The sequence below is a fragment of the Amia ocellicauda genome, chromosome 7 (assembly GCF_036373705.1).
Source record: "Amia ocellicauda isolate fAmiCal2 chromosome 7, fAmiCal2.hap1, whole genome shotgun sequence".
Lineage (NCBI taxonomy): Eukaryota > Metazoa > Chordata > Actinopteri > Amiiformes > Amiidae > Amia > Amia ocellicauda.
Window position 1 is genome coordinate 36,293,566 of NC_089856.1, and position 25,195 is coordinate 36,318,760.

General features: G+C 38.3%; 2 protein-coding genes across 18 annotated transcripts in view; both read left to right on the forward strand.

Moving 5' to 3' along the window:
- The window catches only part of veph1 (ventricular zone expressed PH domain-containing 1), a 57,142-nt gene extending 40,944 nt beyond the window's left edge, over positions 1-16,198 (forward strand). For 16 of the 17 annotated variants that reach the window (XM_066709403.1, XM_066709417.1, XM_066709416.1 and 13 more), the window contains 3 exons: positions 3,808-3,925; positions 9,034-9,170; positions 11,643-16,198. In XM_066709403.1, the coding sequence (XP_066565500.1) occupies positions 3,808-3,925; positions 9,034-9,170; positions 11,643-11,879 (492 nt within the window). In that variant the 3' untranslated portion in view covers positions 11,880-16,198. Of the gene's footprint in view, positions 1-3,807; positions 3,926-9,033; positions 9,175-11,642 lie in introns of all 17 variants that reach the window. The other variant, XM_066709418.1, reaches the window with a different exon arrangement.
- Positions 16,199-18,328: 2,130 nt separating this feature from the next.
- Positions 18,329-25,149, forward strand: ankrd67 (ankyrin repeat domain 67). The gene is made up of 4 exons (XM_066709421.1): positions 18,329-20,757; positions 22,374-22,628; positions 23,031-23,580; positions 24,460-25,149. Exons 2-4 carry the CDS (start codon positions 22,381-22,383, stop codon positions 24,931-24,933), a joined length of 1,272 nt encoding a protein of 423 aa, XP_066565518.1. The 5' UTR covers positions 18,329-20,757; positions 22,374-22,380; the 3' UTR covers positions 24,934-25,149.
- Positions 25,150-25,195: the final 46 nt, after the last annotated feature.

Here is a 25,195-nt window from a genome sequence, read left to right on the forward strand (position 1 = left end):
TGAGGACACACCCCCAGCATTTGTGTAAACATAAACACAGTCAGATTTCAAAATCCATTTGTCATTTCAATGTTTTTTTTTTATAATTGCAGAATCTAATTACACTGGAGCCACTCAGAGAGAAATAGTATTACACAAAGGCATGTAAACAGAGTAATGGATACATTTAGTACAAGACAGACTGGTGGTCAAACTGCTATGTCTCCACCTTCCTTCCATTTAGAGTTGCCATTTCGTTTCAGCCCTTTCCAACTGTACAAAGCTGATCTTAGCCGGGCCGTTGGAATTTTCACTTTGGTTTGTTCAACATTGGCCTGTTTTTCCATTCAATAGAGTCCGTCCTGGAAAATGGGGTAGACATACACTTGAAACCAAAAAACTAAACACAACTGAACTTCAGTTCCGAAGGGATAATATTAGTATGATGTATTTTGTTATTTTTTAATGTGCTTGTGAAATTAGAGCATCTTCAACTTACATTAACTCGGGGTCAACTGTAAAGAAAATGGTATTAGATCTTCATATAACTGTCTATTACATCATAATATCCCACTTGGTCCTCTCTTTGCCTGTTTTGTATTTCCACCATTACTCCCAGTTTAATTGCTCCCCGATCTTGGAGGTTTCAGGCACAGAGATAGCTGGTTAATATTTTCCATTTCTGTCCCACGAGTTGATTTTTTGCCAAGGAGCCTGGGATGAATTAAGGATCTCCATATCTCTGACGGAATTAACAGAGTAGGGATAAAAGTACCACTAAATGATTTATTTGAGACGAAGCTGCAGCATCTCTAACATATGTTTCTCATTACGCCCTTGCAATTCAAATAACTGCTCGGTTATACTCTCTTTGTAAAGGAGATTGTGAATGTCTGCTCTTCCTGAGGTACTGTTCATTCTCGCTTTGTCATTAGTGTCAAAATCAGGAGTCTATTTCTTAAGACTTGTTGACTTTCCTTGTGTTATTTCTGAATAATGTGACCTGCCTACTTCAAGAGAGTGATGGTTCCCTCTCAATTGTAGGTACTAAATTCCATTGTGGGGAAGATGTATTATGTGAATTAGATTTCATGAGCACAAAGGGAAAGTCGAAAGCTTTTCTGGGAAGAAATTAATCACAAACAGTGTCAAGCAATACATTATGGCGGGCAACATGTCAGCATTTAAATAATTGAATACATGAAACTGGATTGAATGATACCAAGTTAGTCTAAAAAATAATGTAATTATATAATGCATTGTTTTATTTTATGAAAAATTGGTTTTTGACTGTCAAAAGACATCTCAGTAACACTTTACAATAAGTCTCCCAGTTATAGTGTATTTACTTAGTTATTCAGTAACTACATGTGTAGTTACTCATAAGAATAGTGTAATTATGCATTATTACAATATACTTAATGTGTAAAAATGTGTAAAAAACATATATTTAAGAAAACAATTGTAACTACGTTTTTTGTAAATGCACATGTAATTTTCCATTAATATATATATATATATATATATATATATATATATGTTTTGAGAATGAATGACTATGGTTGTGTAACAGTGGTTACATTGCATGGACAAAGTAAATGCTGGCAGTGTCCATCAATCCATGCACTTTCAAACCCGCTTATCCTGGTGAGTCATGGTGGCAGCAAACTAAGCAGAGCAACCTTTCCTCAGCCATGGATTCCAGCTCCTCCTGGGGGATTCCCAGGCCTTCCCATGCCAGCCGGGAGATATAGTCCTCGGCCTCGAAAGGATTCCCAGTGGGCCAAGCCCGGTATAGCTCCAAAGGTAGCCTCCTGGTGGGCATCTTTACCAGATGACCCAATGGGTGGAGATCTCGAGGCTCCAACATTGAGACCAGTTCTATATGTAATCACATGTGCATTTAAGAAAAGATGTTGTTACAAACGTAGTTACAAATGTAGTTACAATTGTGTACTTATAGATATTGGTAATAATGCATAATTGCACTGTTCTAATGAGTAAGTTACTGAGTACCTACTATGTAAATACACTGTAACTGGGAGCCTTATTCTAAAGTGTTACTGACATGTCTTGCTAATGCATCTGAGGATATTCAAAGGGAAATGTGTGGACTGCACAGACCCAGGATTTATGTCACCCTGGGGTTTAGGCTTCCCTGAATGGTATCACAATGATTTTTCCAGTGTCTCGAAAGAGTTGTAAGATTGAACATCAGGGAACGAAAATATGTGATTTGTAATTCCTGTTCTGAAAAGTATGCATAATGTGTGAAAGATGTTGCAACCTGACCACCAAACATACTCCATGTGCTTCTTGAATAATTTCTTAGGCTATTGTAGATGACAAGCAATGCTGGACATTGTCCATGTGATCTGAGAAAATTGATAATTACAGTTGCAGCATATGATGTGCCAGAGCATTAACAATGGGAGCATAAGGCTTTTGTTAGCTCAGAAGACCCTACAGCTCTTTCCAATGCACCTACAATGACTAATTACAAGCTTCTCACAAAGCTGTCTGAATGCGGTTACAACTGCTGGTAGACTAACTACACACATGAGAAGCAACCTTCATTATTATCCACAGTAATACTATTACTGCTATATTGAGTAATTGTATTACAGAGGCAATGCAATCTATTGTTTTCTTTATTCTTGTTAATATTATTTACAAAAATCCATTATGTTCTGTTGTCTCGCAAATGGCTAACATATCAGTTTATAGAGACAACAATGTTTAAAGTTAAAAGGTAATGTTGTGAATCACAGTTGAGATATCTTTTTTTTTTTTTTGTCAGATTGCCAAACAACTGTGTTAGTTCTGCAGTGCCAGATGAGGAGCTCGTAAGCACAGGATGGACAGGTTCTAGTTTGCATAAGTTTATGAATGAGTTGCGCAGAAAATTGTACAGTGATGTACAAGTCTCTGTGAGTGCTGTGAAAAATACTTACACATGCCCTGAATCAACGCCAGAAAACTAAATGCTTCCAGATGCTGAATCATGTTGCCTCATGGTCAGTTGTAGCACTCTTCTTCGAGGAATTTCAGTTGGTTAAGTGACAGAATATAAGAAGCTTGCGTCTATAGGCAGATTACAACAGGAAGACTTGGATATAGATTTTGATGGAAAACAGTAACGGACACTGGTTATTAGCATTAAGATGCTTATCATGTAATGACGTTTACCTTTGAGTGTGCTCACAGTTCTGGTACAGACACTGAAGCCAAGAAGGGATTCAGCTATTATCAAGTGTATGGAATGTATACGATTTGACTCCAGTGTTGTAATTAGTATATGGAAGTTTAGGCCATATGTCTATACCTCAGCTATATTAAATGTCATTACTAATGGGTCAGATTCCTCTTTTATTTTCTTAGCCCGGGTCACTCGTGTACTTCCAGTCACTCACAGCACGGTCCTAAATGATTTTCGTTCTTACGGATCCCTCCTGGACCCAGGTGCTGTGTACTCTCCAAGTCCAAGTGAATGTCTGGAGAGAGTCTTGCTCAGCTGGGTATTTTCAAACCATTCAGAGCTGTTTTTCAGAATGTTAATAATCGCACAAGTGACACAGGATATGCAAACAACTGAAGAAACACAAAAGCGACAAGTGATTTATTTCTTAAGGTATCCAAACATGCAGTATTCACTTCGATTCGGCTTTATTCTCGTGAGATCAACTGATCCATAGTGAAATGGCTTTTCTCCTATAACAAATTATGCAGTAGTGATCTCTTTTTTGGAGTTGTGTCCCTGTAGGAAATGCCTGAATGTGTCTGTGTGTGTTGATTGACGATTCCTTTTGTGCTCTCTTGCTGTTGTAGGATCTTGACACTCTGCAAGCACACCTGGAAGATGTGCGTTTCTTTGACTTGTTTGGCTACAGTGAGGAAACAGGAGGCTGGTTATGTTTCATGTGCAACAATCCCGAAAAGGCGACAGGTAAGATAATAACTTTTTCTGCTTTAGTTTAGTGCAAGGTTTTGCAATGAATGCTACTCTGCATCTATCCATAAGCACTGGAGTATAAGAAACACAAGGCACTCTGAAGTCCTGGCATCTTTACAGCACAGGAATTTAAATGAGGAATGGATAAATACACAATTTATATGAGCCTCTTTATTTTTCATGAGAAGCTATCTTGCTAAATTGAAAGAAAAACATTCAGCAATACTGTGGATGGTATTTGTTTCTTCTTTTTTTGGTTTAGGTAGAAGTAAATTACTTGTGATATTAAACATATGGAAGTGGTTATTAAAAAAGTGTGCTTAAACATGAATCATGATTTAAGACACCTTCCAACATAAATACAATATATAGGTTTACTTTACTGTTAACAACTCCCCCACAGTCCATGGCTCCAAGCAGTGCATGTTTACAAGGACAGAGAAGATTAAAGTGGAATCATCTTGCGTATACATTTTGCATCTTGGATTTAATAACAGGAGCCTGTTATGCATTGACACTCTAGGTGGGGGGTTGAAGTTAGAGACCTTCAGGCTGCTGGAGTTTGTTTGACTACTGCCAATGGTTTTCATATAAAAGATTAAGACACGTATGGCTTACAACATGTATTATTTAAAAGGGATCAGTTGTGAGTCTGTGAGTGTGGAAGACTTATTTGAGCCAATGCGGCCTGTCGATTCCCCAGGGAGAATATGTTTCTCAGATCTGGGTGACTCGTCTGCCAGTCATGAGCATCACGTTGATTTTCTCTCGAGAGGCTGCCACTCCAGGACTATTTGACTAACTCTTAATGGACACATTTAAAAGACAGGCTGGTTCCAGAGGCTTGTAATTGTCAGGAATCCGGGAGGCTTTCCCACAACTCTTGCCGATTAGTTTCACCTAGCTCTTGTACAAATCTCCTAGATCATCCACTGTGACACATCTCAAGATCACACATGTGTTTTGTGCATCTACAGCTAGGGGATTTCCTTATTTAGCAGTCGGTTGTCTGTTTTTTTTTTGTGGTGTTTAATTATAAGGCATCGCTCTCATACTCACTCCCACATCACATTTCCTAAGAGTTTGTCAGCTCTAATGACTTATTGGCTCTGATTCCCGTTGGTTCATTGTCAGTTGTTTGTTGCGTTCCGGTAAAATAAGCGCACACACGATGATAATGCTGAAAGATTGCTATCATGGGAGTACCAATCCCTATTATTCACCCAGAGATACTTGAAACCTCTTAAAAAAAAACAGTAGTAAAAGATTTTGAAGCAGATATTGATTAACCTTGCAATATTTAATACTGCATTTTCTCCAGAACCTCATTAAACGTGATCACCCATTTATTCATTTGTCAAAAAAACCTTCCTCAAATTTTTGTTTTATAAAACATTAACAAGAAGAGCAGTAAAAATATGTTTTCTATTATAGAAGTTAACAAGTCTGATTTCATATTTACATTTGTTGTATTTTGTGAGTGCAGCTCATCTGTTTATGTGAATGTGTTCCTTCTTTAGGGAAGGGAGCTCTCACTCTGGTTGTAATTAAATGCACTGTTGAGAGATATTCAAGGCATCAGCCTTTCTCTAGAGCAGTACATTCAATCCTCAGCCTCTCTGAGGAGATGGGTTTTTTTCCATTTGAATTAAACAAATGTATCCAGACCTTGTCATAACTTGTCCACCACCATTTTGAGCAATTTGAATTCCATGTTGTCACACTGTTCTGCTTCGTATACACAACAAGAAAATAGGTCACACTGGGTTATCATAGGTCAGCCATTGTCACCCCAGCAGAGATGTGATATGCCATGTTTTTTTTTTCTGTTTTCTTGTTTCTATGCTGTTATTTGTCTTCAGCAATTCAAGGGGCATTTCTCATTATGGAGGAATTTCTTCCACAGCTAGCGTAGCCCATCGGAAATAGAGTAGCCCCACTAGAGACATTTGTAATAGTTCAGTAACTATATGAGTCACAGGATGATTTATTTGTTTTCTTTTCAGAACAATCAGTAAAGATATGTCAATGAACTTCATCAGCCACAAAGTGATATTGTTTTAACTACGTAGAGCTTTTCCAAATGTTCACACCTGTACATCACCCTATGGTAATTGGTCAGTTTTACAAACATTGGTGATGAATGCTGATATGTATTTCTAAGAATCACAGCCCACATGAGCTGTTGGATATGTATCTGTGTTTAGTTAGGAAGTGGTGGCAGGGAAACTTCTCCGTATTACTGAAAAACTTGTTTATTTGTTCGCCAAGCCTGTTATTTCGGTAGTGAATGAAGATAAACATGCCATTGGATTTATGCTGGGTGGTGCCAGCAAGGGTAATGGAAATCTTAGTGCAGCCCAGTACTTGATGAAATTGCTGTTTGGGGTTTTAATGTGGTGAAGTGAAGGCAATTAAACAGCTGGTGGTGTTGACCAGTAACACATGCTTCTCCACTGGGTTTGAATCACATATAAAAACATAGCCACAGCGAGAATGGAAAACATTTTCTAACATCTTCTAAGAACAAGGGCAAAAACTGTAATTAGCAGTTCGCACTCGCAGTTTTCAAAACTGGGATACTCCAATGGATGGCAACCTGCACTCATCCTGTGGACCATAGGGAGGACCACACTTTCAGAACCACTAGTCTATATACCTAGATAAATATGTAAGACTAAAATCACAACAGACTCTCCTGATTTTATATAAAAAAGACATCAAGGCTCTCAACCCAGATCTGCATTTTTTAGGACAACATTATTTTAAATGAGGAGAAAACAGTACAAAGATTGAATCACGTTATTATGGCTACTCGGGAGTGCATGTGTGTGTCGCACATTGTATCTTAAATACACAACTTATACTTCAAGATTAGTATCTAGTAGCTGTTTTGTCCTTGTTGTTAATGTGGTCAGACAGAGGGCTGGCAGAAGTCTGTGACAGACCTCATGAGTATTCTAGCCTCCAGTAGCCCCCAGGACAGATAGCTGGATTTCATAGCATGTCGAACAAAGTTACTCCATAAAACTGTTCACCACTTGAAAGCCATAAAAGCCCTCACAGCAAAGCACAGACGGAAATTCTAGAACAAAGACACTTCAGTTCCACAACTTTAAAAGCTCTCGTGTGGCCAGCAGTTCCTTTAAAAACAGGGACATTTGATAAGTGTTTGGATACAAATATCAGGCTTTTTTCTGTATGTGTTCTTGTCCTGGAAACACCAACAAAACACTAAGCAAGACACGAAAAGTTCGAGGGCAGAACAATCAGAGCACATTCATTTATTTTTTAGAAATGCAGGTTTTTTGGTGCCTAAATGATTTAAGATACAAAAATTACAGGACATGGTTATAGGATACTACACTAGGATATTAGGATATATTTGGCACATTTTTTAACTTCTGTATATCTGTTTGTATTTAATTCTAAACATTACAAAAATTGGATTTTGATCATTCTGCATTCAGACACATATATATGGCAAAATTAAGCATGTTTTTTGATATATATATATACATAGTGTAGGCATCAACTATTCAACATGTTTTTATGTGTTTGATCCAGTCTGCAACATCCAACCTCCCCCTGCCCTGAAGGTCCTTCATTTATTCTGTTTACAACTAGAAAATATGCTGCTACTTGTAGTACATGGGAAATACACACACAGTATTAGTGATGGCTAAAGAGCAAACTGCTTGCTGGGACATTTATCTTTTAGAATGACGTGTGTCTTAGTTTATCACAATTCTACATTTCTCTTTTGCCTACCAGGCTCCATAGTGTTTCTTTTCATTGGATATGAATTTAATAACCACAAGTAAAAGTACACAATGTTTTCAGAAGGATACAAATACATTATTTCTAATATCACAGCCTGGAGCAAGCTGCTTCTTATCTATATTACTTATTTTCCACAGAATCCTAAAATCAGCTCACATTTGCTTTCAATTACTAGAATTTGGAACATCTCCATGGTGTTTCTTGGCTCAAAAGGACCAAAAATTGCATGCATTAAAGTCAGCGATATTCAGACAATGTTTTTTTAACATATCCAACTATGTTTATCAAGTAATTCTATTTGCCAATTTAGTTTAAGGCATCTGGTTGAATTCCTATGATAATGCTGAGTCAGTTTTCCTCTGTCGCCCTGCTATTTCATGCTGTGAACCCAGAAAACAATTATTATCATACAGTATGAATACAGAAAGATGTTATCCAGCTGTAATATATACATGTATATGTATATTGAGTGCAATTAGAACCCAGATTCAAATTACCCTCTGAGCGCCTGCCCTCTGTAGTTCAAAGAGATTTGTTTCTTTTCAAATGTCTTACGCCTAACTTGTTATTCGTAATAGAAATGTACTGTAAACAACAATAATCACCCTTGTAGTATGCCTTTGACTAGAATCAGCATTAGTTACTTATCTGTACAACGTCATCCCCATTTACCAATCAATAGCAATACCAATGAAAAGCAGCTAGGACAATGGCTTATTATGCAGCATTTGGAGTCAGGGCTTGAGTCCTAATTTACTGGCACAACATTAATAAAGTAAAAATTGGCCACAGAACTGGATCCAGATATGTTTCTTAAACTTGAAGAATAGACATAGGGGCACAGTACAGCCATTCTTTTAAGTTAGTTTATAGTAATTAAACCTTCTCTAATGCTATCCTCTCTTTTTGGATTTAACTTCTCATTGAGCCCTGTGCCTTACTGTAGGCATAAGTGGGAACTGCCTAAATTTAGATGCTATAATGTTACTGTTGTTGACAAGAGGCTCGGTGAGATGTTGAAGGCATATTATAAGAACAGGAGTTAACGAAAGATAATACAGAAAACGAAAACACAAACTGAATTAATTCTGTCCTGCAGAAAGTCACTCAAATTTGAAAATAATCAAGGATTATTTAAAGAAAACATTCAATATCATTTGAAAGGCAATGTTTTTTTGAAGAGCACTGTTCAGCCATGACAACAACTTTGTGAAATGTATGCACACACTAGTTTTACATTTCTTTTGTAAATTTGTCTATGAATTATCTAAACATCTGTAAATGTAGTTTACTGCTCTCTCAAATTGTTTCCTCTTCAGTTGTAAACCAAGATGGCCAGCCTCTGATTGAAGGAAAGCTGAAGGAGAAGCAAGTGAGATGGAAGTTCATCAAAAGATGGAAAACACGCTATTTCACTCTGGCCGGCAACCAGCTGCTTTTTCGAAAGGGAAAATCAGTAGGTATACATTGCATTCTCAAAAGAACTTACCAAAATGTAATTTATTTATTGTTTGTTTGATTGTTTTCCCTGTTTATTCCCTTCTTGTAACAAACCAATATGCTAAAATTACTCTAGAAATCTCAAACTTGAGGGAATACACTGAAATGTACAATGATTTTTTATGTTTATTGTACCAATAAGGATCCCTAGGGGAACCCAGAGACAAACTCAAATTAAATATATTATAGTTGGAATAAAAATCTACTTACAGAGCCTTTAGTTTGGTTTAAGAGTACATATCTAAAAACAAGTGTGGTTAGCGATTATGAGTCAGCAATAACATTAGGTCATGGTGTTTGCACAAGAACCGCATCTGTGGTGAAGAAAATCTGCACTAAGATCACCGGCAGCAAGAAGTCCTTAAAGATATCAGACACCACTGTTCTCGAAATGAGGCCAACCATGGCAAATTTACAAGATGATACAAAACAAAATGATTCATTAAAAGTTGGCTGCAAGGAAAAAGGTTCATTGTTTGAACTTAAAGCATATTCCATTTGTATCGATCAGATTAAAAAAACATATATTTTTTTTTTTCATTATGTACCATGTCTGTTTTGTATAATAAAACAAAGGTATTGTATGTTACTACAATTCACCCTCGATGATTTACATTATTAGTATCAGTTACAGTTGTCATCACAATAACCTTTGAAGACTGTGACTGTAGAAAAAACAATGCTTCAGTATTGTTTTAAACTTTACCCTCATTATATTTTTGCACACTGTCATAGTGTCTAAAGTATATCCCTGATAAAATCTCTCAATCCCTCAGATACAAGAAATGTGATGTGTGACTATATCAGTATAGCACAATACTATAAATCCCATGGTCTGTGCATGGTGAACTATGAACTGAGCACATCAACTTCCTCACAACATCCCCTTCCATTCAGCCCTTGTATTAATATAGATTATTCTGAGAAAAACACAATGAAAGCACAGAAACAATTCAGAAAAATGAGAGAATCACTTGCATACAGAGTACATAGGACCCTAAGAAATGCATGGCTAAATTAGAATATGCCAACTAATCTACATTTCCGACACTCCACTGAAACTGATATTACCTGTATTTGAGTAATTAACACATCAGCCAGTGTGTAATACTTAGTACATGTCATACTAACAATAGACACTCAGTTAAAATGGTTGCATAAAATGGTCTTATCTTAGACTGGTCTTACTGAGTCAATCACAGCTTGGTCTTTGGAGTTAGTTAATCACATAAAACAGTCATAGTTTTATGCAACTGGCCCCTGGTTGGGAAACATCGATTACAGGCAAAAACAGAATATGTATATTTAAAGACACATCTTTTTACTGCACCTATGTTTCTGGATTTAAAAGTATAGAGTCTTTGAGGAATCTAAGATTTTCAGTTTAAATAAGAATAAATTTGTGAATATTGGGGTATGCACAGTAAATAGGCAGTGTGCAGGCTTCTAACTCCAGCTGGATGTGTTTTTATTTACCATGGGGAGGACTAACATGGAAGACTAACACGGATTTGCAGATCTCAAAATCAGTCATGCTCAAGAAAAACAGTGACCGTGTGGCGACGTTTACACGGTCTTAAGGAAACAGTTACAGAGGCTAATTAGGGACAATAGTACTGCATCTATTGTGTCAATATCTTCGCTTATAGGCTTAATATACACTATATTCCCAGGGAGTTTTTCTTATTTGACCGTCCATTTTCTTCTCATCTCCATGGACATATGTAAACTATTTGTCATCTTGTAAACTGTATTTATAAATGCCAGCTTTGTCAAAACTAATTAAGCAGCATGTTGCTTATTCCTTATGCAGCTTTAATCTTCCATTATCCATTCTTAACTGGTAATGCAATGCCTTGTTCTGTCTGTGGTCATTTCTGAGTCGGTGCCTCTCTTGCTTCACTTGTAATTTGGAGCATGTAGTTTTCATTACCAAAGCACTGTCAAGGTTCCTAGTGATGGCGACACAACATATGTTGCTTATATAATCTCTGTGGTATCGTCTTCATGTTTCCTCTGTGTTCCCCAGTTTATATGAAAGTGTTACATTATCCTTAACACAGACCTGCAGTAACCCTTCTTTTTTCCAGGAGGGGTTACAAAAGGCAGCGGGTATTGCTAGGTTCCATACATTTTTGCGTGAGTTTCAGTGTCCCCAAATCTTGACAGTAATTGGTCCATTCTTTTCACCACAGGGACCTTTTTTCTGTTCATCTGCTTCCAAAATATTTTACCAGTGATTGAAAAGGTGTTATGTTTTTAGCATAATGCCTTATTTCACTGCCTGGCTACACCTGCTTTGCCTTCAAGTATTTGTTCATTTTGAACCTCTGCACGGTATTAGAAAATGTTGTTTTCTGTGCATCTGGGCACCCACTTTTGGTAGACAGCTGGTAACACTGTATGGCATCTGATTCTTCATTTCCAGAAGGATGACCTGGATGACAGTCCCATTGAGCTCAGCAAGGTGCAGAGCGTGAAGGTCGTCGCCAAGAAGCGCCGGGACCGCAGTCTGCCTCGGGCCTTCGAGATCTTCACCGACGACAAGACCTACGTCTTCAAGGCCAAGGATGAAAAGAATACCGAAGAGTGGCTGCAGTGCATCAATGTGGCCGTTGCTCAGGCGAAGGAAAGAGAGAACCGGGAGGCCACGACGTACCTTTGACCTGGCGTCAGCGCAGCCATGAACCTTTTGTGTTTCTACTTCCTACTGAACGGGCGAGAAAAGAATAGGACCAGCCAAGTCAAGTCAAAATCAACAGTGTTTCGCCAGTGCATACCACGGTAAAAAGGGTTGAATCTGAGTAATTCACACACTTACTCAGGTAACTCTGAATCTACTGTCATCCTTAATAACTCAAGCTAACACCAGTCACATCCAGGCATAAGATGGAAGATTTCAGTCAAAAGGTACGTCTCTGTCCAAACTCTTTTAGGATTTTACGAACGTGACTTAATAATAAGCCGTGTCACTTTTTAACTGGATCTCCCTTTGTATGCCAATGAACTTCATTCTGTTCCAGGCAGTTTTTACTTTCCATTGGAAATGCAAAAAATGTTTCAATATATGCGATCCTTTGTATCCTTAGGGCAAAAAATATATATAGAGTTCCACTTTACTCATACATATGAAGAGCACCAAACCTTGGTTAATTTATTAGCAAGACTGCCTTTGTACGTGTATCATGTCCAGCCATCAGGGGATTTAAAGTAAAGTAAAGTGTATGTGACACTTTATGCACATTATTCAATAGACAGCATAGCTGTACTGAATATATTTTTAAGCACCATTTAAGCATAAGCTATTAATGACATATTGCTCATTGTCAGAAAAAAATGTAAGGACATATTATACTGTTTGATAGTTCACAGAATGATTAGAGGTCTTAAGACAAGTTTTCCAGGAAACCTTAAATGTGATCTCTATATCTATATTTCATATTTCTATACATTCTGATTTCCCTATGTATGATTTGGATAGAATGTGCAAATATGCGTGTCTCACCTGGAGTGCTTCAAAATTACTCACAGCATGATTTGTTTGACTCCTTAATCTCCTAAGAGAGCCGGTATGTCATTGATCACATTAAATGTTTCTCAGAGAAGCGAGCATAAGACCTTTCAGTTAGGTAATTTGTTGTATTGGAAAAAAAATCTCTTTAACTTAGCACAGTTTTCTAATATTTGCTGAGACAATTAACTCGGCAAATTTAATATTTTTTGTATTAATTCTAGATGAGTTTGGTCTTAACTTGCAGTTGCTTTTGCCCTTTTATCAGGTACATTTTTTGTAATACTTATTTCTATTTTCATACCTAATGCTCAAGTATCTTGAAACTGGAGCCTTTCTGCAATGAAAATGCACTTGAAAAGAATCGTTTAGTGTTCAGAATGTTTTAGTTAATTGCACTTTCCCAAATTATGTATGTAGATTTCCAACGGAAACTGATAATGATTTGATGCCAATGTATTATTCTGTAATTCTGATTTATAAGTCTTTATTGTAATATTCTATATATACGTCTTTGTAGAATATGTCTTTCTGTTCTTTAAGTGTGTAGAGATACATTTTGATGATTTAATGAGGGTATTTAGATGTAAGCACTGCCGTTTTTTCAGTTTTGTTTAAATAAATAATCACATTAAAATAGTTTTCTTTCTGTATAGGCAAATATATGTGAAGAAGATATTTACAAACATTTACCTTCAATGAGAAACTAAGATATTAAAAGGGGTTAAAATAGCCTAAGCATAAGACTATAAGAATATTTAATGCACAATATTTGCATTCTGTTTTTGCCTCATTCTTGTCCCATTTGCTGTCAAACCTTTCCCCCCCACCCATTGTCTTGCTGTTAAAAAACACTGTTGTACTGTAATGTATACTGTGTTGAGCCACAGTGGGTTTTCCCAATAGAACAGATTGGAAATGCTGTATAATGTGATGTTGCAATTGCTGCTTCACCCCCTGCTTAGAAAGAGCATAAATACTAGGGGAGACTATTAGAGAAAGCAGAGCTGGGATTTAAATCAAGAGTAACTGAGACATGACCGGAGAGATCTGATGAGGTCAGCATCAATTTTAGTACCATTTGAAAGCCGAAGGTCCTGCCAGGATCCCCTCATTCCTTTCAGCAAAGGTTAATCACCCAGCAGAGGAAGTAGCTCATCTGTCATGCTGCTCTTGCTATTTGAGGAAACTGTAGGCCCAGGTCAAGCACTTGTAGAGAAACACTCTCTCCATCTGGACAGCAGGGCTTCTCCGCAGCGTTCGGGTCTCCTCTGACATGACTAGAAGTTGGCAGTATGTTTGGAGTGCTGGCCAGTCGTCTGGGATTGCTTACAGCTGAGAGACAGCAGTCTTGGGAAAATGAATCAGCACCTTCTTTCAGAATTTACTTCTAGGGATATTGGTGCTGCAAGTCCTCGTTGATTTTAAAGTGAGATTGTGAACACAGCTGTGCCTGACGGCTTTAGTTGAGCCCAGCCCTATTAAACAAACTTTTCTATGTCATTCCCAGTGCAGCTACAATTGCATATTACCATTACAGATGTTTCATTTATGACGTCCTCACGTAAAGCAGTGTAAATTCAAATACCGTTAACAACTTTACAGATACAGATAAGAACATAAGAAAGTTTACAAACAAGAGGAGGCCATTTGACCCATCATGCTCATTTGGTGTCCATTAATAACTAAGTGATCCAAGGATCCTATCCAGTCTATTTTTAAATGTTCCCAATTTTTCAGCTTCAACCACATCACTGGGGAGTTTGTTTCCATTTTGAATGCCTTGAAGACCAATTTCCATTTGTGTCCCTGCTGATCTGGAAAAGCTCCTCTGGTTTGATGTGGTCAATGCCTTTCATGATTTTGAAGACTTGGATCAAGTCCCCACGTAGTCTCCTCTGTTCCAGGGTGAAAAGGTTCAGTTCCCTCAGTCTTTCCAAGTAGGATATTCCCTTCAGACCTGGAATAAGTCTGGTTGCTCGCCTCTGAACTGCCTCTAGAGCAGCGATATCTTTCTTGAAGTGTGGAGCCCAGAACTGTCCACAGTATCCAGATGAGCTCTAACTAGTGCATTGTACAGTCTGAACATTACTCCCCTTGTTTAAATTCTACACTTTTGACAATATACCATAACATTTTATTTTCCTTTTTTTTTTGCTTCCCCACATTGTTTGAATGGAGAAAGTGAGGAGTCCACATAGACTCCTAGGTCTTTCTCATGTGTTACTTCATCTAGATCTGTACCTCCCATAGTGTAATTATAGTGGACATTTTTGTTACCTGCATGTAATACCTTGCACTTGTCCACATTGAATTTCATCTGCCAGGTGTCGGCCCACAACTGAATATTATGAGTCCCTTTGAATAGCCTGTGCTGTCAAGATTGTATCTGCTGAGCCACCTATTTTAGTATCATCTGCAAGTTTGCTAACTACCCCAGAGTCCAGATCATCAATATAGATTAGAAAAAGCAAAGGCCCTAGTACTGATCCCTGTGGAACTCCACTAACAACCTCACTCCAGTTAGAAGTGACTCCTCTAATCGACACCCTCTGTTTCCTATACATTAACCAGTTCATAATCCATCTACTTACATTACCCTGAATGCCTACAGCTTCCAATTTGAGGATCAGTCTTTGGTGTGGAACCTTATCAAAAGCTTTTTGAAAATCTAAGTATATCATATGATATGGTTTCACATGATCTACAGCTGCAGTTGCATGTTCACAAAATTCTAATAAACTAGTAAGACATGATCTGCCTCATCTAAACCCATGTTGACCATCTCCAAGAATATGGATTTCATTAAGATGATCCTCTATTTTCTGTCTAATCAAGGAATTTTTTCCAACATTTTACAAGTGATGCAGGTGAGACTGATTGGTCTGTAATTTCCTGGCTCAGTGTTGTCCCCTTTCTTGTGGATTGGTAGGACATTTGCTGTCTTCCAGTCAGTTGGCACATCCCGTGTTCTAAGTGTCATTTAAAATATTTGAGTTAGCAGCCTATAAATAATTTCCCTAATTTCTTTAAGTACTGTTGGAAATATCCCATCTGGCCCAGGTGATTTGTTGGTTTTTAATTCTGCTGGTCCCTCTTAGGATTTGACTGGACTGATTGTTAACCTGTGGCATGTTATCTGTCCTTTCTTTTGTAAAAACCTAATTTAGAACATTTGACACATCTTGTTCATCTTCCAAGATACCTCCCTTTTTGCCCTTAATCTGTTTCACTTCCTCCTTTATTGACCACTTGCTGTTGTAATATTGAAAAAAGCTCTTGGCATTAGTTTTAGCTCCAAGAGCTATGTTTCTTTCTATTTCCCTCTTTGCTTTCCTGATCCCTTTGGTCTCTTTGCAGTTCAACATATTCTTTGTATTTTGTTTAGTCTCTATCCCTTTTGTATGCACTATACAACATTTTCATTCTCTTGATATGTTTTTGCATACTATTAAACCATTTTGGCCACTGTTTTTTGGTCCTCAATTTGCTAAGTGTTGGTACAAATTTCTCCTGAGCAATACTTAAGTAGTATGTTTTTAAAATATAACCATCCATTTTCAACTGGAAATTGATGGATACAGATGATGTATAACTTCTAGAAGAAAAAAAAAAAAGAAAAAAATGTCTGTGCGCAAGCAGACTTAAAAGAGCAGGAAACAACATATACGTCAGTGTAATTTACGGTAGGCAATGGGTTGTACAATTGCTTGTGAAAAAAACTATTTGCAATTCCTGTGGAGGACAACACTGACACATTCACACCAAAGCTCTACTTAGGCCATGGGAGAGTTCAATGCAGTCTTTCTGGTGTGATTATATTTATATTGAAGTAATGCAGCTAATCTTAAAAAATACTCAATCTTTGAGTACTTTCTAACTAGTATTTATTTCAGTTTAAAAATACATTTCAGTGATTTGGTGCAATATACCATTTACATTTCACAGTAACAAAGACTGAGGCTAATCATATTGTCAGTAGGTGAACGGTCAGCTGTGCTTACGACATCCTGCGTCCCACAGTATAAAAGGGTCATTATATCTTTGCCTGTTTCTTTCCAGCTGGTCGCGCTTTCATGTTGTGTATACACATACTGCACCACCACTGGGTATTCATGCTCAATAAAGCTCAAAGGGTTGAGAAGGTATTGACAGAGCAGTATTTGAACAAAAAAAAAGGCATTCCAAAACAAATACCTAACATATGTGGAGCAAAACACAAGATTTCTTGCTTTTCAATGCACTGTTTTTTTTCTCATTAGCAAAAAAGTCCAGAGAAATGAATAACTGAAATAAATACTGCATTTCAGATCATTAACTTGGTATAGCCTAATTTTGATTTCTGTAACTGATGAGACATCTTAAAAATAAAAGGGGGGGAAAATCCTTTCTGAGAGTATATGCTTGCTTTTCTAATCATTCAATCTAATCGTGTGACAGAGCTGGGTCCTTGACTTCCTTCCAAATTTTATTCACACATTTTTTTCTACCGGGGGGTTAAATGTCTTTATCTGACGACAGACTAAACAGAAACAGATAGTGGGAACACTGCAGCTCAAACATAGACACGCGAATGTTGCCGAAGAAGTCGTGCAGCACGCTGTTGGCCATGCAACCTACAATCCTCACATGATGTAGAACTTGCTGAATTAATAGGTTCTCTGTCCATTTTACCATGAACACCATTGGAGCCCATTATTGTTTCAATTCCTTCAAGACAAAGAGGAAAAATATGTGAGTGATGTTTCTGTACCACGCCCATACTAATGCAGTTTTCTCTTCATCTGTCCAACAAGAAAAAAACAATTACCCCTCAGATAGAGATTCAATACATAATAGAAATCAGTTCCAAGATTTACATTTTAAACATCTGTGAGAATAAAGTACATATGTGACCTGAAAACATATTTTGAAGCTAGTAAACTGTAAGTAACAGACCAGGCCAGATAGAATTATATTCATATTAATGAAATGAATACATTATGGCAGACATGACATGTTTGGCACTGGCAAAACTACACAGTCCAGCACAACTCAGCAGAAATAATGCTGCTGACCCAGTGAAAGAACGCTCTTCAGAAGAGCAATTAAATAGTGCATCAATAAAAGTTAAAAAGTTATAAAAATGTTTAGAAAATGTTTTGGAACTCCCACTGAAATGGGGCACATTTAAAAAAAAGTATGATTGCAATAAATACAATATCTTTGCTCCCATCCTTTTAGACTTGTGCTGAGGAGAATAATATGTGATCATTTTTGTGAAACCTGAAGTCTTCCACACCAAAGCCTGTAAGTCCATATGTTTTTTTTAATTCTCTCATTTTATTTTTAGTTTATTATTTGTTGAACAGGCACTCTTATGGGGGCATTCATTTTAATCACAGCACAGTATGCTTTTATGATATATATATTAAACTAAGGCTGGATTGATGCCAAACTGTCATTTGTATCTGAAAGTACGTAATGTATTGTCAGCATTAAAATAAATGACTACACAGATATATGCAAGCTATGAAAATGTACTCTTACTACCACAGGGAAATATTTGTTCAAAAAATGAATTATGTGTGCATTTGTTTCTTGTATAAAGGTGTTGTTTTATTGTTTTATATATTCACACAAAGGTGTCTGCCAGAAACACCAAACTACTGGCTATAAAACATACAGAAGAATGTCTGAAGCTTTGATACCAGAGCGTGAGAGTAATAGTATGTTTGTTATAGGAAAATTATTTGAAAAAAAAGCTGTACAAATCATTCAGTTCATCCTGTTGGGGCATGAATGGTCCTAGCAAAACATGTAGGTTGTTTCTAAGCAACACTTCACTTTAATTCAGTTTAGGCTCAAAATGTAGCCAAAATGTAACCCTGGCCATAATGAATTTCAAACTGTAACAGGAAATCTAAACATAGGCCTAACATACCCGAAACCCTACTCCTAATTACCCTAATCCTAATCTAAACCCCAGCCAGCACCAAGCGTCTCCCAATCTGTCATCCAATCCATTAACGTGGAAGTGTGAGTTTAACTTTTATGGCAGAACTTTTGGGGAATTGTAAAACTAAATTATTTTTCTAATCGGAACCCGAGACAACATCCCCATTTGTTGCTTTGCCTCATTCAAAATAAATCTGTTTTAGCTAACCCCATATAAATACACCCTTAACTGTAATGGTAAGTATTTATTTAAATGTTTAGATTTAGATGTTTTACATTTCATGTGTTTCATATAATTTATGTAAAAAAGCACGTGTGCGTTATGCACAACACTACAATCACTTTACAATACAATTTGGTAATACAGTGTTCAGGAAACTGATTTATAGAGCGTCCTGGAAATGGAAAGGCTTTTCTTGATCATATATTCAGTCAAGGCCCTTAAAGAAACTTAATGAAAAGCAGCTGCATGTGGAAATATTCCTTGATTGACTATGTTTAGTCAGCCTTTGAAGGAACAGATTATGTAATTACGATAATTTCGTAATTCCATGGACGGTAAAGGCTTTAAAGATTTGTCAGTATGCATATTGAACCCTCATGCAGGAAAGAGAATGAACCACTAAGCATGATGGTGAGAAACACAGGTTAAATTACACCATGGAGTTTGGCAAGAACTATACTGAAGAACAGGACCACACATGAAAAGACTATGATTTTGCCTATGACTAACTGAAGGATTCAACTTTGCATCTACAGAGAGACGAATCTGTGTCCTACAGAAAAGAGTGGCAGGTTCGAGAGTTCGCAGCATTGTATCAAAGCATTGTATGCCTTGATGAAAACTGGAGACGGGCATTAGGAATATAATTTTTTCCCCAGTTTATGTCGCCCTCTTGTGATCAAATCTTTCTGCAACTCCACAGCATTCTATTCCATAATGATATTTGTATCTATTTTACCTGACATTTACCAGCACATGTAACCGTACCTAAAGGTAAATCATGATATAACTGACACAATGAGGCTGGTTAAAGGATTTTAAAAAGATATAAAAGAATAAGCAGTCTGTGAGAAAGTACTATTTTTAAAGGTTTTGTAGGTCTGTTTAATAATTAAAATGTAATGTGTGCATTTGTTTGAGAAGAACACATGCCTCTAACCTGGCATTTGTGTAATTGTGATTCTCCATCATAACATATCTTTAACTGTCAACAAAATACAGGTGAGGTAATATTACAGTCTCCATGCCAACAGCTCCACGTCTGTGGGGTGGTTGCTAGGATAGAAATCCAGGCATTAAGTATTAAGGAAAACTGTCAAACAATAGAGGAACCAAGTTTGAACATCAGTTAGCAAGTCTCATTTTATCTTTAAAGAAGGCTTTATAAGATAGTTCAACCATTCATAACTGTAACATGGAATTTATGTTTTTTTATTCAAAAATATTTTTGTAAAATGGATCCTTCCAGCACAACATTTTTCACAAAATATACAAATAAATAATTGTATGTTTTATATATCTTTGTGCTTGCTCAGCTGTATTGCAGGTTGATTAATCAAATTATGCTTGTAAGAAGAAATAACATTATTCTTGTTTTATCAGGGTATTCTAAGGGCTAGAATAAATAGTTGCTTAATAAGTAGCATTTAGCATTAAAAAATAGATGTTGATTTTGGTTAAACACTCCAGAACAAAGTTTTGCAACAACTCCAAACTTCTGATCACATTCGCACATGGTTCAGCAGATCAGCAATGAAGAACACGTTGTCATTGAGTTAGTGTGGGTCTGACTCTGCCCTAGGGTTAATTTTCCTCAGCTATGCTACCATACAGGTTTTAAGCATGCGCAGACAGAGACAGACAGATTAGTTTCCTTCCCTCCCCTGAAATTTGATTATACAATATAGTGCATCCAGACCAAAAGGCTCTCCATAGCAACCACATACAGGAAAAAGGAAACATTTTCGGGCTCATATCAGAAGAAGCTGATCTACAAGAATTTTGTATTTATAGCCTGAACTGTTCCTGAAACGTGCTTCCTCAGACACAAGTGGAATGAAGTCTAATCCTTGATGGCATTTTCATTTCAAGGTAACTTCAAAATTGAAATATGTCATATAATGTTTGATAGATAGATAGATAGCTATAGTCATGATATTTCTGTATTCCCTGCAACTAAGCATGCTGGATGTATCTTTATAACACTGTACGCTATGTTCTGTAGGGAATTCTTTTTACGATATTGGTCTCAATTTATTGATACAAAGTGTGTTTAAATATGACTCTAAATATGAATGTAGAATGTCAAGTAGGAATCATTTAAAAGCTCTCAATTTGTATGTTTCTTTTGTAAAATCCACACACTGCTGTTAATGATTAGGATGAGGATGATGATGAAAAAATAAAATTAGACAGATGGCAAAAAAATATCTGACACAGCCATCCACCCCCGCATCGCTGCATCACAGCAAAATACAATTTCAAACTGCAGGACAGACATCTTCTCAGCAGGGTGGTGGCAAGGGTAAGGGTTCTCTGGTATTCAAAATTCTCCATAGAAAGTGGATTATAAAAGTTACCAGTTAGCTTAAGAACTGAGGCTGAGAGTTTCTTTGAGCCCGTTTGCCTGTGTGTGTACCTGAGAGGGGTGAGATCTCCTCTAAACACACACCTGTGCATGTGTCCAGAAGCTTAGTTTGTTCTTTTTTGCTTTTCTGTCCATTTTCTTTTAAAGAAAGACAGTAAGGGGGTACCACTTGCTTGGCTAATATTTTGTGTTGTTATTGGTTTGACATATTGGCTTAATTAATGAATTAGAGACTAAGGGATTTTTTTTATGCGTTTGTTTAAAATATATTTTATTTGAGCACTATGGTGCTTTTTACAGCTTGATTTTTGTTATATATAAACTAAGCATCCTACTGCTACCACCTCTTGTCGACGGTTGCTATAGCTACCCAATTCTGCAATGAGTCACCTAAGCAACGGGGATCCTGAATTGCAAAGGCGATGGACCTCCTGATCCAGTGATGCACAGCACTCTGTAGGCAGGGCATTAGCAACTGGATGGCTGGTGAGGTTGGGAGATGAGAAGAGGAGGAGGGTATAGAGACATTAAAAATATGAAATTGGAATTGGACAGGGTTGCTTTGAGTTATTGCAAATGGAAACAGATTGTGGGAAGTAATGTAGTAATTTTCCCTTTAGGACATGCTAACCTTTATACCTATAGCATAAGTTTTTCTTTTAGATGAAAACCTTACTAAAAAAACTCCTGCACATTCCCATACAGTCCCACAGTTCTCAGGAATAAACTTGGGCTATTGAGTGTAATCAAATATTGTGAGATTAGAGTAGCAGTCAAGTTCAAAGCAGTGAGCTGCCCTCGGAGGAAATACTGTTGTCTGTCTCCCCCTGCTGGCTATATTAGTTAATTACCTCTTCCCAACTTTTAACCTGTAAACCCATTAATTAATTTTGTAAACTTGTCTAATTAGAAATACAGCAAAATTGATATTTTTTGTATTGTTTTTGGAAAAATCATGCATAAACAAGCACCTGTTCAACTAGCAGAATTGCATTCTGCATATCCCAGGGTTTTCTACTTGGATATGTAGGAACCCACCTTCAGATCCCTGTCAGATCTGTACCGTTGCTGTGTGTTTGTGTGTTTGTGTGTACATACCTGTGTCTTCGTATTTCAACAGCCCCACCATGGCGTTCCCTCCTGAGGTGTGCTGGAAGTGGCTGGAGCTGCACGACTCAGTGTCTGTCCACGCGTCTGAGAAGAAGATCCGGAGATCGGCTGTCCTGAAGCAGTGGCAGATACAGAGGTGGCCTCGCCTGCAGTCAGGTCACCACTGCACCGCCCTGGACCAGAGAAAGCTTCACCGTGCTGCCTGGGCCGGCTGTGAGGAGCAGGTTAAAGCACTCCTGTCCGAGGGCGTCCCTGCAGATTGCCAGTGAGAGTTTAACGGTTTAACGATTCACACCCATCTTTCTTCAGATTTCTTACAACATTAAGATGCAGTGTGGTGCATCTGTCCTTCTGAATCTTACTATTTTAGTATGGCGTTTAAATCATTTTTTTACTTTTCTTAATTCAAAATCTTGACCCATCTGTCAATCATAAACTACAGTTCCAATACATCATGACTGATTTTGTGTTAGTTTTTTTAACATTCTTCCATCTACCTGATGGAATACCACCATCTTGTATTGTGTTTATTTTAACTCGCAACTGGCAGGTGGGCAGGGGTTTTGACTCAACACAGCCCCGTTGACCTGTAAGAATTCTGTAAAGTCTACAATTCCCAGGGCAAGGAATTTCTCATCATGATATGGGTTGTCTGGTTCTCCCACAGAGATTCCCAGGGTTGGACAGCTGTGCACCATGCGGCATTCTGTGGCCACCTGCCCCTGGTGAAGTTCCTCCTGCACAGAGGCATTGATATCAACAGCAGGGACTTCTTCAGCTGCACCCCTCTGCACAGGGCGGCATGGAATGGGCAGGCGGTCACGGTGGAATACCTCCTCCAGCTCAGGGCTTCGCAGGAGATCCGCACATGCTCAGGACAAACTCCACTACACCTGGCCGCAGCCAACGGCCACCTCGACACCACACAGGCCCTGCTGAAGTACAAGGCCCCGGTGGACTCCACAGACATCAACAAGTGGACTCCGCTGCACTGGGCCTCGTTCGGTAGTAAGTGCGAGGTGGTGGATCTGCTGCTGAGCTGTGGCGCTGCGCTGAATGAGAGGGACAGTAACGGTATGAGCCCACTTCTTCTCGCAGTGCTGGCTGAGAGCCCACGCAGTGTGGAGCTCCTGCTCAGCAGAGGTGCCGACATCAACACAAAGAGCAACAATGGTCAGACCGCCTTGCACCTCTGCGCAATATCAGGAAATAAGAAGGTAAATCTCAGGCCTGGGCACGTGTTCACTGCAGGATGGTTTTCTAACCCTGTGTTTCAGTGTTTTCAGACTCACGATTGTTGGTTTTGTTATCTTAAAAGGATTCTTAAGGGAGCTGAATTTAGGCCTCAAAAGGCAGGATGTTATCATAAAAAGATGTAGATGAGGTTAACTCTTTAGTGTTCCTTTTTACCTCTACATGTCAAACCCAGTGAAAGGTTCCAAAACAAAAAAGACAAAATAAATAAACAGTGGCTCTAGGGTTGGGCTTTGGGGTATCAGGGTTGGTTTGGCCACTCCGAGGTTAGCCCAGCGATTGTGGTGCATGTCCATCCACTAGAGAGAGGGGAGAAGTCTTAAATAAGGTGAGGCATGCCTGTGATGAGAGCGTTGTTTGCAACTGCCCTAAGCGCCACAATGACCAGAACAACCCGCAGCTGTCGGCACGGATGGGAGGCAATCCGGCCTAACCAACAGCCGTGGCTGAACAGGGGCAACCTGTCACACATATATTGTGCATTGGTTACATTGTTGCAACCCTGTATTAAAAACATCACCAGCTCACACTAGACTTGTCTATTAACAGTACTTTTCTTCAGCAACTCTTTGGTAGTCTATAGGGCATTTTTTCTCTGGCACTTATGCAGTATTAAAAGTATAACATTTCCAAAATAAACGTTCAAATTGACATGCCATGCAGGAATTAAGCAGCCTGTTTCCAATACAACAAGATAGACAGATAGATGTCCTGGATTCCCCTTTCAAAGATAATTGTATTGCGTTCAAGACAACACAGGAACAGATGGTGAACAGCACTGCAGCCTACTCTCATCCATTTTATGATCTTTTTTTTCCTCTCTTCTTTTCATCTTTCTCCAGATCATACAACAGCTGCTGACAGGAGGTGCCAAGGTTGACACGGTCGACAAAGACCTTGTCACCCCCTTGCATCTCGCGGCAGGATGTGGCTCCTGTGTTGCCGTGCATCTGCTGATCCTGCACGGGGGTGCGCTGAACGCCAGAGATGTGATGCAGATGACTCCCCTGCACTACGCCGCTTTGAAGAGCAACGTTGAATCGGCCAAACTCCTGCTGCACTACGGAGCAGATGTGAACGCGGCCGAGAGGCTTGGGAAAACTGCTCTGCACTTGGCATCAGAGAGAGGCCACGGCAAAGTGCTGAAGCTTCTGCTGGACAGTGGGGCCGATGCCTCCCTGAAGACGCACTGGAAGGAAACGGCCACTGACATTGCTTTAGAAAATAAGCAGCCAAAAGCTCTGGAGATTATTCAAGGGTACAAGAAGCCACAGCCTCGGTCCAGAGCACAGTGTGTTTTGTTCAGTGTTCAGTAACATAAGTTTACAGTATTGTTAAAAAATTATTCACAACAAAACAGATAAATGCAATGGGAGCTTTTGCTAGAAAAGCTGTTGGGTGATCTCTCCTAACACACTGTATTAAGTATGAGAGACAACCATGTGTTTTTGTCTTGATTATGTTCTAACTTTGGTAATTTGTTTGTAATCTATATAAGTCACACCTTTTTAATTATACAATCAACAAGTCTTGGACTGCCTTCCCTAAAATAACATTTGGTAGTCCAAGTCTACCTGG

What these genes read in the sequence shown, in the direction of transcription:
- ankrd67 (XM_066709421.1), top strand. Translation starts at nt 22,381, where the DNA reads ATGGCGTTCCCTCCTGAGGTGTGCTGGAAGTGGCTGGAGCTGCACGAC. An exon ending in GGCGTCCCTGCAGATTGCCA is followed by an intron (nt 22,629 to 23,030) that starts GTGAGAGTTTAA and finishes GTTCTCCCACAG; the next exon opens with AGATTCCCAGGGTTGGACAG. An exon ending in CAATATCAGGAAATAAGAAG is followed by an intron (nt 23,581 to 24,459) that starts GTAAATCTCAGG and finishes ATCTTTCTCCAG; the next exon opens with ATCATACAACAGCTGCTGAC.